This window comes from Brassica napus, chromosome A4, assembly GCF_020379485.1.
Source record: "Brassica napus cultivar Da-Ae chromosome A4, Da-Ae, whole genome shotgun sequence".
In the NCBI taxonomy this organism is placed as follows: domain Eukaryota; kingdom Viridiplantae; phylum Streptophyta; class Magnoliopsida; order Brassicales; family Brassicaceae; genus Brassica; species Brassica napus.
In genome coordinates this window covers 12,803,603-12,816,146 of record NC_063437.1, presented here as the reverse complement: position 1 = coordinate 12,816,146, position 12,544 = coordinate 12,803,603, and the positions used below count along the sequence as shown (strand labels likewise).

Below are 12,544 nucleotides of genomic sequence, written 5' to 3'. Positions count from 1 at the left end.
GCCAATTGATGCCAAAAAAAGATAAAAAACAACAAAAGGCTTAAATGATGAGATAGAAAATCAACATCACACTAGGTAGCATGCATAAGCCATACTTGCATTAGGCCATTGAACTTGCTGCGGTTCTTCCTTGCGAGAATTACGTTCCGGAGAAGTCTGTCAATGTCTTTGCAGAGGCGAGGGGGAGTGGAGGTGAGACCTTTGTGGAGACGGTTGTTGCGCTCGATCCAAATACTGTATATAGTGGCCTGAGCAGCAAGTCGTCGGAGGATAAGAGGACTCGTTGTGTCTCCAGCATCGAGCCAGGCAATGAGAGCTGTCCAGGTGTGGAAGTAGAACGGCCTGTAGCCGAGGCGTATGGTGATCTCCTTCCATATCTGTTCGCTGAAAGAGCATCTTAGGAAAAGGTGGTCTCTGCTTTCGTCATAGTGTCCGCATAGCAGGCACGTTTTGACAATGCTTGTATCCCAAGCAGCCAGGCGACAACGGGTTGGTAGTCGATCATGGTTAGCAACCCACATGTTGAAAGCATGCTTTGGTATATGCCCACTGAACCAGACAACAGACTCCCAATCCACTCTAGTTCCACGAGGTCTAACTACTTCCCAAGTTTTACTCGTGGAGAAGGAATCAAGGTATTTGTCATTCACATACCATTTGAAGACGTCATGACGGTCTGTTGACGATGGCAGAGTGATAGAACAGAGTAGGGTTTGCAGTTGCTCTGCTTTAGGAGATCTTGCAGGTCTTAGGGACCAGCCAGTAGATGTGCAACACTCCTTTACTCTGGCAGAGAGAGGGACGCCTATGTGGGCAGGTCCATCACTTCCAAAGAAATCAATCAGTGGTCCTAAAGGTAGCCAATAGTCAAACCAAAAGAACGCCAACGCACCATCTCCTATTTCACATCTTAGGAATTGTTCAGCCATTGGTCTAAGCTTCAATAAAGAAGACCAGATCCAAGAACATTGTTTCTTCTCATCCATACTCCAAAGGCTGGCCCCTTTCAGCCGGTGCTTCTTGGTCCATTTCGCCCAAAGAGACTCAGATTCAGAGTGCAACAACCATACAAGCTTTAATGACAAGGTCTTATTCCAAGTATGCAGGTCTCGGAGTCCTAAGCCACCCTCAGAGCGAGATAGGCAAACAGTTTTCCAAGATAGCTTTGCAGCTGCTCTGTTGGCGATGTTTCCATTCCAAAGAAACCTTGAGCAAATAGACTCAATAGCTTTGATACAGCCTTTTGGTAGGATGAAAGAGGAGAACCAAAAATTTAAAGTACCGAAGGTGACAGTGGAGAGTAACAGCTTACGTCCTGCATATGAGAGAGCTCTTGAGGACCATGACGAGCAGCGTCGTTTTAGCTGATCCAGTAGAGGTCTATAGTCGCATATGCGCAACTTGCGATGCATTAGCGGAAGCCCCAGGTAGCGAACAGGAAGTGAGCCAAGAGAAAAGCCTAGGCGTGTCATGTCTGTAACTTCCGTCTGGCTCATTCCAGCCACAAATAGCTCAGTCTTATCACGATTCATTGTCAGGCCAGACCAGGTAGAGAAACTGTCTAGAGTCCGAGTGATTTGCTGGAGAGACCCATACTGTCCGTCGAAGAACACCATGATATCATCAGCAAAAGCGAGATGAGTGACTGAAGGATCAGACGCTTGAGGGTGGTATCCGATGGTACCTTCATCGAAATTCCTATTAAGCATTTGAGCAAAGACTTCCATGGCAAGGACAAATAAATAAGGCGAGAGAGGATCCCCTTGCCTTAACCCTCGAGCGCCTTTGAAATAACCACCAAGCTCACCATTTACCGCGACCGAGAACCTCGTGGTAGTGATACATTCTGCGATGAGGCTGACAAAGGATTCAGGGAAACCCAAGACACGAAGGATGAGTAGGATGAAGCTCCAATTTAATGAATCAAAAGCTTTCTTTAGGTCGACTTTGAGCAAGGATCGCTTGGTGATGTTCTTCCAGTTATACCCATTCACCAACTCCGTAGCCATAAGAACATTCTCGACTAGTAGCCTTCCTGGGATAAACGCTGACTGAGTGTTGGAGATCACCGCAGGGAGCACTTTCTTCAGTCTGTTTGCAAGCAGTTTTGAGATGACTTTGTAAGTGGTATTGCAGCAAGAGATGGGCCGGAAGTCGGAGATCAAAACTGCATTCTGCTTCTTCGGGATGAGGGTAATAATAGTAGAGTTCCATTGCTGCAGGAGCCTTCCTGAGACAAAGAATTCCTGAACCGCCTTGATCATATCGTCTCCAACAGTCTTCCAGTGCGCGGTGAAAAACTCTGCAGGGTAGCCATCTGGTCCTGGCGCTTTGTTCTTTGGAAGGGAGAAGAAAGTGCCCTGAATATCCAATGCAGTGACGGGTGCTTGGAGGGAAGTCACAATATTCTCTGAGCAGCGAAACTGAAGAAGACTAGAGAGGTCAGCTGTAGTGGATGGAGTTAAAGAAGGGGTTCCTCCAAGCAACGTCTCATAATAGGCAACAACATGGCTCATGATATCCTCTCTGGTACTTAAAACATTTCCTTGATCATCGTTGAGGAATATAATTTGGTTTTGAGATGTCCTTGTTCTTAGTTGCCGATGGTAGAAGGTGGTATTGGAGTCTCCTTTATCAATCCAAGTAACACGAGATTTCTGGAAGAAGAAAGACTCCTCAGCCTTAGCAAGAACAGACCATTTTTCAAAAGCTAACCTCTCATCAATACCCGCCTGAGGAGTCGGGGAAGAGAGTAGAATCCTCTGACATTCAGTAAGAGTCGCAAAAGCTTCCACTACTCTCTTCTCTATCCCTGAGTAATTTTCCTTGCTAAACGATCTAATGATACTCTTCAATTCCTTTAGCTTCCTGGAGACCTTGAACATCATTGTTCCCTCAAAATTCAGAAAGTTCCAGCACTCGGAGATAATGATTCCAAACTCTGGATTATCATTTAGCATAGTAAAGAACTTAAAAGGGAGCTTCTTTTTTGGAACAGTGGTATCAAGATAGACGCAACACGGGCTGTGATCAGATATTCCAGGGTCTCCAAAGACACCAAGTGAATTTGGAAACTGACGGAGCCACTCATCATTGACGAGGATTCTATCAAGTTTCTTAGATATCACCGAAGCTCCTTGGTTGTTTGACCAAGTGAAAGAGTTACCACAATACGGCAGATCAGAGAGGCCCGCAGTGACTGTGCAGTTAAAGAAATCCCGCATTCCCCGAGAAGAAGAGGGCGCATTTGCTGAAGAGTGTTCAGATGGCTCAAGAATCTGATTAAAATCACCTAGAACTGTCCAAGGAACATGGCTAATATGGGTAGATGAGGACAGGAAAGAGAGCTCCGACCATAGCTCACGCCTCACTTTCCTGTGGTTGGACCCGTAGACAAGAGTAACAGCAAATTCAGTTGACACAAACGGCAGTTTTACCGAACACGTAATACACTGTAGAGATTTCTGGAGCACTGACACAGAGACTGATGGATGCCACAGAAGCCAAACTTTTCCTAAATCCGAGAATTCATAATTGCATTCATAATGCCATCCAGGAAAGACTCTGCTGATGATCGAGGCAGCATTTACACCGCTGACATGAGTCTCCAACAGGCCTCCGAAAATTGGCTTATTAGATCGAAACCACTTCCTAAATCCGCTTCGTTTTATTTTATCGTTGAACCCTCTAATGTTCCAACAAAAAATATCCATGGAGGGGAGAAAAAATCAGAGGGTTAAAGGGCCTCTGCCCCTTGCTAAAGCTTTAGCTTTCTTCCTTGATCTCTGAGAGATCACTGTGATGTATTGATCAGCTAGATCATCTGAGTTCTCTTCCTCAGTTGAGGGGCCATCTGATCCAGGGTCATCTTCTTCTGAAGGGGAAACTGACTCATGAGAACCTGGGTCCAGATTTATGGGACGAAGATCAACACATATCTCTCCTTCTTCAAGATCTAGCGTAATGGTTTTTGGGTCAGTTGAAGGTCCGGCCTGGTACATCTGAGCCCTTGAGTCAGCATCAGTGCGCTTATTACCTTCAGTGGGAGCCCATTGCTTATTATTCTGGCGCTTTCCTTTTTTGTTAGAGGCCGGAGGAGGAGCTGAGGCTTTAGGCTTTTCCTTAGGCAGTGCTTTTGGCGTTGCTCTAGCTATACCAGGACCTTTATCATTACCCGTTCCAACAATTGGGAACTGACTAGCGATAGGAGCTTTGCCATTACGTTTAGGAACATTTGACTCTTGAGGTACTGTTGATCTGGGGCAAGCTTCAGAAGAGTGCTTGACAGACCTGCAGAATTCACATCGAGGAGGGGCGTTGGGGCACTTAGATATCGTATGGCCAACCTTGGAGCAGTGAGAGCACAAGGAAGGGAGCCAAGGGCTTGAGACTTGAATGCGCACCACCTCTCCTGATTCAAATTGTGCATTAACGGCCTCCGGTAACGGCTGACGGGGATCTATGACAGTATACACCTTTGCCACTTCTAAGTTTGTAAGATTTTCTGTGCTGGGGTGCAGGCAGATAGGATGACCCACCAGACTTGCAATCTCCTTCAAGGCGTCTTCATTGAAGAACTGAAGAGGGACTCCCGTTAGGTCAAGCCAGACAGGAACAGTAGATAGAGAAGGCTTCTCCGGCTTAACACCAGGAGACCATTTCGCTACGAACATGGTTTGTCCATCTACCTGCCATAAGCACTGATTGAGAATCCTTCGACGAGCATTTGGGCAAGGAACTCGAAACAAAAACGCTTTGCCATCCATCTTCGACACTGAGATGTCACGCCTGTGTTTGCTCCACATACCATTAACAATGGCATGTACAGCTCCTCTTGCCGGGGCCTCCTCGTAGAATTGTCCAATAATGAAACTATCCCACGATTTTCGATTCTTCTCGATGACCGCATTTGGGATTTTCACACAGGCCTCACCTGAATCTAGCATAAATGGAGTACCTTTCGGCTCGAATTTTCCAGAGTTTGGTTTAACTTTGTCTTTCCACAACGCCACTTGGGATTTAACACCTTCCTCCGGAACCGTTGGAAGCCTGGGCGGTTGCGCGTTGGGTTGTTCGATATTCTGCTGAGCAGCGACGATAGGGGGAACGACAGACTTGGTTTGTGCTGAAGTAGCCTCAGACTCAATTTCTTCAGGTACAATTTCGTTTGTAGCTGAAATTTGGGGATTAGGGTTTCTGGAGTTGTTTACTGCAGGGGCAGCGCAGCCTTGCAATTCCAGAAAGGTTAAACTAGTCGGCGAGTTGATTTCGCCAAGTAGCTGAAGGTCATTCATCTGGGATGAATGGATAACGAGTGGTGCGTCAGCAGCAAACGTCGCGGGAGCAGATTTCGTAGAAGACAAAACAGAGTTTGAGGAGGAATCAGGGGAACTGCCTCCAGCTGGCTTCAGTTCGAACCTTTGTAAATATACAACTCTGTTTCATTTAAATGATAATTAACATATTTATCAAAAAAAAAAAAAAAAAAATATATCGATTTGCATATTATTGTTGCTTGTTGGACTGTTGGTTTATCATTGACGTATAAGAATCGAGAATCTTAGATACATCAGAAAAAATAAATTTGAAATGCAGATACAAGCAAGTTCCCATATACTGGCAAATTAAATAATAGTATAGTTTTTAACCGAAGAGACATTGATAATTGGTAGAGTATCAATCATCAATAACTTTTTTCTGGACAAATTACTGGAAAAAAAAAGTTAAGTAATAAATATTTAGTAACAAGACTTAATTAAATTTGTTATTACTAAATGTATGAAGCACGACCATGATTAGCGTAAAGAAAAAGAGAAGAGCTTTTATGGTAGAGGAAAACGACGAAGAAGCTCCGGAGGATGATTATAATAGTTATAGGTTAGCTAGTCTAACAAATTTACTGCATACCGCCGTCGATTAGCGTTTATCTTTCAATCCAAAGGTCGTTTGTTCGACTCCGACTATTTGCGTAGTTTTTAATTTTATCTAAAACACGAAAACAAAAAAAGATAGCGAACAGTAAGCTCGTACTCGGGTGAAAGATATCAAAAAGCTAATTTAATATGTCGATATGCATATTATTGTTGGACACTTGGACTGGTGGTTTATCATTTACCAAAAAACAAAACCAAAAGTAAAAGAATCAAGAATCTTAGATACATCAGAAAAAGTTGAAATGCAGATACAAGCAAGTTCCATATAATGGCAAACTAAATTATATACAGTTTTTAACCGAAGAGACATTGATAACTGGTACTATAGCTACCATCCGTAATTTGTTTCTTGACAAATTAACAAATAAATTAAAAGTTAAGTAATAGATATTTAATTAGTAACGAGACTTAATTAAATTTAAATGGGTAACTTTAAATTAAAGTGGTTATTTTAATGGGTAAATTACATATACAGGATGAAAAAAGTTAGATGGGTAAAGATTACTTAAAATAAATTAAAGTAATTGTATTTTAGGTACAAAAAGTTAGTAAATAAAATTAGTTGAAGCAAAAAAAAAAAAAAAAAAAAAATTAGTTGAAGCAATTTGCATGGAACGCCTCTATATAAACACATATTCATCGAGAGAGGCTGTAATCAAACCCACAAAACATATACTTGATATTTTTTTCTTAAGAAAGAGAGAATGTTAACGCACAAATCTGGGAAGCGTTACTTAGTTTCTCCGGCAGATGAATTCATCAAATATTTTATCAGAAAGAAAAGCCATGTTTCATTCTTTTATGCTGCTGGTAAATGATAAACTCTTCCAACTTTCATTTCATATTTTCTTGATCATCAATTAATTGATATGTTTGACTGTAGAGGAATTGAGGTTCGAAATCGTGTCGGAGGAGGATGTTGCGGAGAGAACAGTTACCATGAACATACTTGGGACCCTAATTTCAGAAGGCTACAAAACGGTCAAAGTAAGAATCACCGTCGCTCCATGGGAGGAAGAGATTACAAAAAGCTGCTTGGAGTACACCTTCGAGTTCGACAAGATTAAAAATCACATCAGAAAAACTGAGATCGTCGAATCCCTACTCACGTACATCGATATAAGCGATACCAATAATAACAGAAGTGATGATAATTTTAAGTACAACTCCTTTGACGCTGCGTATCCGGCGGAAGAATACTTCAAGCGTAAAGTCAAAGCATTTGAAGAAGATGGTAAACTTTTCTACTAATTCATTTACTTCATATTTATAGATTCACACCCTAACTTTTTTCTATGTTCACCAAAAGATGACGTGACGGTGGGGGATGTGAATAGGATAAATAAGAGATTTACGGTGAGTTTCATCAGCGCTCCTTTCTTGTCGGATTCTTACGAAGACGGAAGTATTTTCCAGAGTATGGAAGTAACCATCACTATTACTCCTAAGAAAGATGATAACAGCCGTAGCCGCGTGAAATGGACCATCAAGGTCGAGAAGTTTGATTATAGCAAGGAACAAGCAGACTTCTTTTTCATAGCAGCCGATCATATCCGTGAGACTATTATGGCTGCATAGAGTTAAGCTTCGTAAATTAATGTTATAAATCGAAAGTTTCATTTACACATAGGACCGTCTAAATAAAATGGCACCTATATCTATTTATATGTCTCTGTTGCATGAATTTCTTATAACAGTTGGTATTTGGGGATGCATGGACGTTGTATGCTCGATGAATAATATATTGATATTTGCATATTTCTGTTAGACGGACCAATGCTTATAATACATCAAAAAGGCTAATTTAATATGTCGATTTGCATATTATTGTTGGACTGGTGGTTTATCATTGACCAAAAAACAAAACCAAAAGTAAAAGAAAATATAATTTTTTAACCGAAGAGACATTGATAATGGTAGTAGCTATCATCCGTAACCTTTTTCTTGACAAATTAACAAATTAATTAAATGTTAAGTAATAGATATTTAGTAACGGGAAAAAACTAGTTTAACTCTAATTCATTAGTTAATTACTGGAATGACTCTAATTTTATTTTAATTACTAGTTTATTTTTCATACTTGTTTTACCCCTAAGTCATTTATTATCAAAAATAATAATTACGAAAATGTCATTACTCACAAACTTATTTGTCCATGTTTTATGTAACCACAAACTTATATTTATTTATTTTTATGACAGATTTATCTTAAATTTTATAGACTTAATTAAATTTCTACAGATTTATTCTAACAAATTTATCATGTTTGGTCACAGATTTATTAAATTCTTACAGATTTAATAAGATTTAGTTTCTTTGACCACAAATTTACTTAATTTTGACAGATTTATATACAATTTGATAGATTCGTTTTTTTCTTTGCCACCGATTAACCTATTTTTGACAGATTTATTTGCGGTTTGGCTGATTATTATCTTTTGACCATAGATTTACTTTATTTTGACAGATTTAATATGGATTTGATAGATTTGTTTATCTTGACCACAAATTTATTTACAATTTGATAGATTTATTTTACATTGGCGGCAGATTAATACCGATTACCAGATTTATTAATTATTTGGTCACTGATTTATTAAATTCTACTTAACTGAACTGGTTATTGAAAACAGATTTAACCATTAAATTCTGAATTATTTTAGTTAACTGATAATTTTAATTGAAATAAACATTTACTTCATATTTATTGATTCACACTCTAACTTTTTCTATGTTCACCAAAAGATGGTGTGATGGTGGAGGATGTGAATAGGAAAAACAAGAGATTTACGATGAATTTCATCAGATTTGACCACGAATTTATTTACAATTTGATAGATTTATTTTACATTGGCGACAAATTAATACCAACTACCAGATTTATTAATTATTTGGTTACGGATTTATTAAATTCTACTTAACCGAACTCGTTATTGAAAACAGATTTAAGTATTTAACCATTAAATTCTGAATTATTTTAGTTAACTGATAATTTTAATTGAAATAAACATTTACTTCATATTTATTGATTCACACCCTAACTTTTTTCTATGTTCACCAAAAGATGGCGTGACGGTGGAGGATGTGAATAGGAAAAACAAGAGATTTACGATGAGTTTCATCAGCGCTCCTTTCTTGTCGGATTCTTACGAACAGGCCCGGCCTGGAAATATTTTGAACTGGAAGCAGCACACTTTATTTTGGGCCTGTTATTGAATAATTTTAAAAGGATAAAAATAAACAGAGGGAACGTGGCCTATGGAGTTTGAACCGTGCACAAGAAAGAGAGCTTTTTCGCCCTTATACCAACTATGCTACTGAAGAATTCAACAACAAAAGGACCGAAATAATATATAGCTTATTCAAGGGCCGGAAGCATATGCTTCCTTCGCTTGTACCCATGGCCGCTAATACGAAGACGGAAGTATTTTCCAGAGTATGGAAGTAACCATCACTATTTTTTTTTTTTGGTAAAAATGTATAGATATTATTACCAGGATTTTTAAATTTTTGACAGAATTACATAGAAGACAAGAGAAGCATAATAAATGAAGAAAACAACTAAACAGAAACACTTTCTAGTCTAAAGGAAGGCTGACACTACGGTATAACTACTTACCAGAAGGCACTACTCCATTAGCACTAACCGCTTGCCACAAAAGGAGAAACCACAGTAATTGCGAGAGACAGAGCCCGGTAGAAATTGGCGTACCCGATGAACTGCTCTTTAAGATTTGGTTTAACCGAGAACAGCTCGCAGTAGACCTCCAAAACAGAAACCAACATGGCCATACAGCAACACACAAGGCCAACCCGGTCGACAAGGCAGCGCATTTATTCGGAAAAAAATGAAAACCTCCAAAGATCGCCACACGCCAAAGCCCTACACCAAGCAGACAGAGAAAACTACACCACCATACCATAGCAATAGTGGACAAGAGACAACCCCAGATCATGTTCCTGCACGAGCTTTCTTTGTACGCAACGCCACCAAGAAGAAGAGTCATGGTTGACTAATCCGATGACTATCCTCCTCTCATGCACCCACAACGGAGAACCAGCAGCGGACCTACCTAGCTTGGAACAGAAAGCATCCCTGGAGGCTCTCCAACAAAAGCAAAAAGACGGGCTCGATGAACTGCTTGTTACAACATCCCGACCACGCTCACAAGGCCTACAAGAAGAGAGTGACCAAACACTGCCGAACAGTCCTAGAGACCACCGTCGACACTGGGAAGTGCCGGTCACCACAAGGAGTCTCTGAGGTAAGCTTAAGTTTGGAGACAACCCAAACGGTCTAAGCACCTTGCCTATAGTTTATTACGAGAACCGTAACCAATCTCTTCACACGCAAAAGATTGAAACGGAGACACGGACCAACCTACACAAACTGATACAAGGAGCAGTCTTCTGATTAGCGAGCCGGCTGCATCACAGAAGAAACGGGAAGAAGAACTGGGTAGAGGAGACAGCTGAGCCGGATGACAACGGAGCTGCCAAGCATGGCCATAGACGACCACACCATTACATCAGATCCGCAAATCTCCACAAGCCAACACCAGTAACCCTAGCACGCGCTAGGAAAGCCACCAGCATATAGCACGCCGACGAGGAAACAACACTCCGAAGCACTCACGGCGTCAAAAGAGAGTCGGAGTCCACCGAGACGCCAAGGCAAGACCACATGAAAAACTCTGAACGCCACACCTCCGACAAGGAGCGGTACAGGCCAGATCTAGAGATCCACCACCGGAACAGAGAGAGGAGTCGGCCTCCTACCACCACGCGCCGTCACCTTCAAGATAGGGTAGATCTGGAAAAACCCCCACTCGCGAAACCCTAAAACGCCGACCCTGACTCAACCACCTCCTCTCTAACCTCACTTCAGTACCAGAGAACCAAACCACAACCACCGGGTCCGGTCGCGACTTTGTCACCGGCGAGGCTCTTCTTCCAGGGTTGAAAGCATCTCGGTTGGAGAGAAGGAGGCGAAAACAGAGCAAAGAAACAGAAAAGAGGAAAGGATAGGGAGAGAACCCTCCGGCGGAGCTTAGACGGCCCACGCGCCGGAGGTACACCGGAGACGCTGGAAGTTTGCGAAAGAGAAAGTCGGGTGGTGGGGAGAGAAAGTCGGGTGGTGGGGAGAGAGAACAACCGAGATTCCGTTTCCGTAACCATCACTATTACTCCTAAGAAAGATGATAACAGCCGTAGCCGCGTGAAATGGACCATCAAGGTCGAGAAGTTTGATTATAGCAAGGAACAAGCAGACTTCTTTTTCATAGCAGCCGATCATATCCGTGAGACTATTATGGCTGCATAGAGTTAAGCTTCGTAAATTAATGTTATAAATCGAAAGTTTCATTTACACATAGGACCGTCTAAATAAAATGGCACCTATATCTATTTATATGTCTATGTTGCATGAATTTCTTATAACAGTTGGTATTTGGGGATGCATGGACGTTGTATGCTCGATGAATAATAATATATTGATATTTGCATATTTCTGTTAGACGGACCAATGCTTATAATACATCAAAAAGGCTAATTTAATATATCGATTTGCATATTATTGTTGGACTGGTGGTTTATCATTGACCAAAAAACAAAAGCAAAAGTAAAAAAAAAATATTATAACCGAAGAGATATTGATAATTGTAGCTATCATCCGTAACCTTTTTCTTGACAAATTAACAAATTAATTAAATGTTAAGTAATATATATTTTTTGAAACACATTTAGTAACAAGACTTAATTAAATTTATTATTACTAAATGTATGAAATGTTGTTCAAGGGCCTTGAATCAAGGCATTGGTTTAATTAACGATTGGTAAGTTGAGTGACGTGATAAGTTTCTGATATTTTTTCGATAGTCACAATCACTTTCAATATATCATCATATTCGCATGTATACACACTCATTTTTACTAACAAACTGCAATTAATTATATAAGGTTCTAATTAGTTGCTACATTAAGAGCATTTTCATCCCTACTCTATTTTTTCTTTTAAAATGGAGTAAAAGTGAATATGAAGTAAGGAATGCTCCAACCCAACTCCATATCTCATTTCATAATGAAATTTACTTCATAAATAGAGTAATCTTTTTGTTTGTTTGTTCATGACTCCATTATGGAGTGGGAAATGAAGTAGAGTTGGAGCAATTTTACTCCATTTTCACTTTTACTCTATTTTGAAGGAAAAAATAAAGTTTTACATTGGAGATGCTATAAGGAGATGTAATCAATTGAGTCTGGAAAAATAAACTTTGGTGAATCATGAAGTGGAGCAGTTAGATACCTGTCATAAGCGATTCAGCAAAAGTTGATGTATATATCCATTTATAGTAAATAGATTGATGAACACAAACTTTCATCTCTGTTAGAGAATAATCAACTTAAATCTCTTTTGCAATATTAGTTATTTTATCTCGTCTAAATTTCCATTATATTAACCTTTACATTACATGCATTTAATTGATTTATCATTAAATTCATATTTCTCGATCAAATTTAAACCCCTGAAGATCAGCTCTGATATCTTGAGCCTTGAGGAACGCCATGACGCTCAAATTAGCAACCATCATTAATTCTAATGAAGACGGTGA

At 40.1% G+C, this 12,544-nt stretch overlaps 1 protein-coding gene across 1 annotated transcript; it reads left to right on the top strand.

The window, feature by feature from the left end:
- The first annotated feature begins 6,578 nt into the window (after positions 1-6,578).
- On the top strand, positions 6,579-11,446 carry LOC125575057. Its single transcript, XM_013891503.3, has 3 exons — positions 6,579-6,743; positions 6,817-7,167; positions 7,243-11,446. Exons 1-3 carry the CDS (start codon positions 6,638-6,640, stop codon positions 7,509-7,511), a joined length of 726 nt encoding a protein of 241 aa, XP_013746957.2. The 5' UTR covers positions 6,579-6,637; the 3' UTR covers positions 7,512-11,446.
- Positions 11,447-12,544: the final 1,098 nt, after the last annotated feature.

What these genes read in the sequence shown, in the direction of transcription:
- LOC125575057 (XM_013891503.3), top strand. Translation starts at nt 6,638, where the DNA reads ATGTTAACGCACAAATCTGGGAAGCGTTACTTAGTTTCTCCGGCAGAT. An exon ending in TTCATTCTTTTATGCTGCTG is followed by an intron (nt 6,744 to 6,816) that starts GTAAATGATAAA and finishes GTTTGACTGTAG; the next exon opens with AGGAATTGAGGTTCGAAATC. An exon ending in CAAAGCATTTGAAGAAGATG is followed by an intron (nt 7,168 to 7,242) that starts GTAAACTTTTCT and finishes GTTCACCAAAAG; the next exon opens with ATGACGTGACGGTGGGGGAT.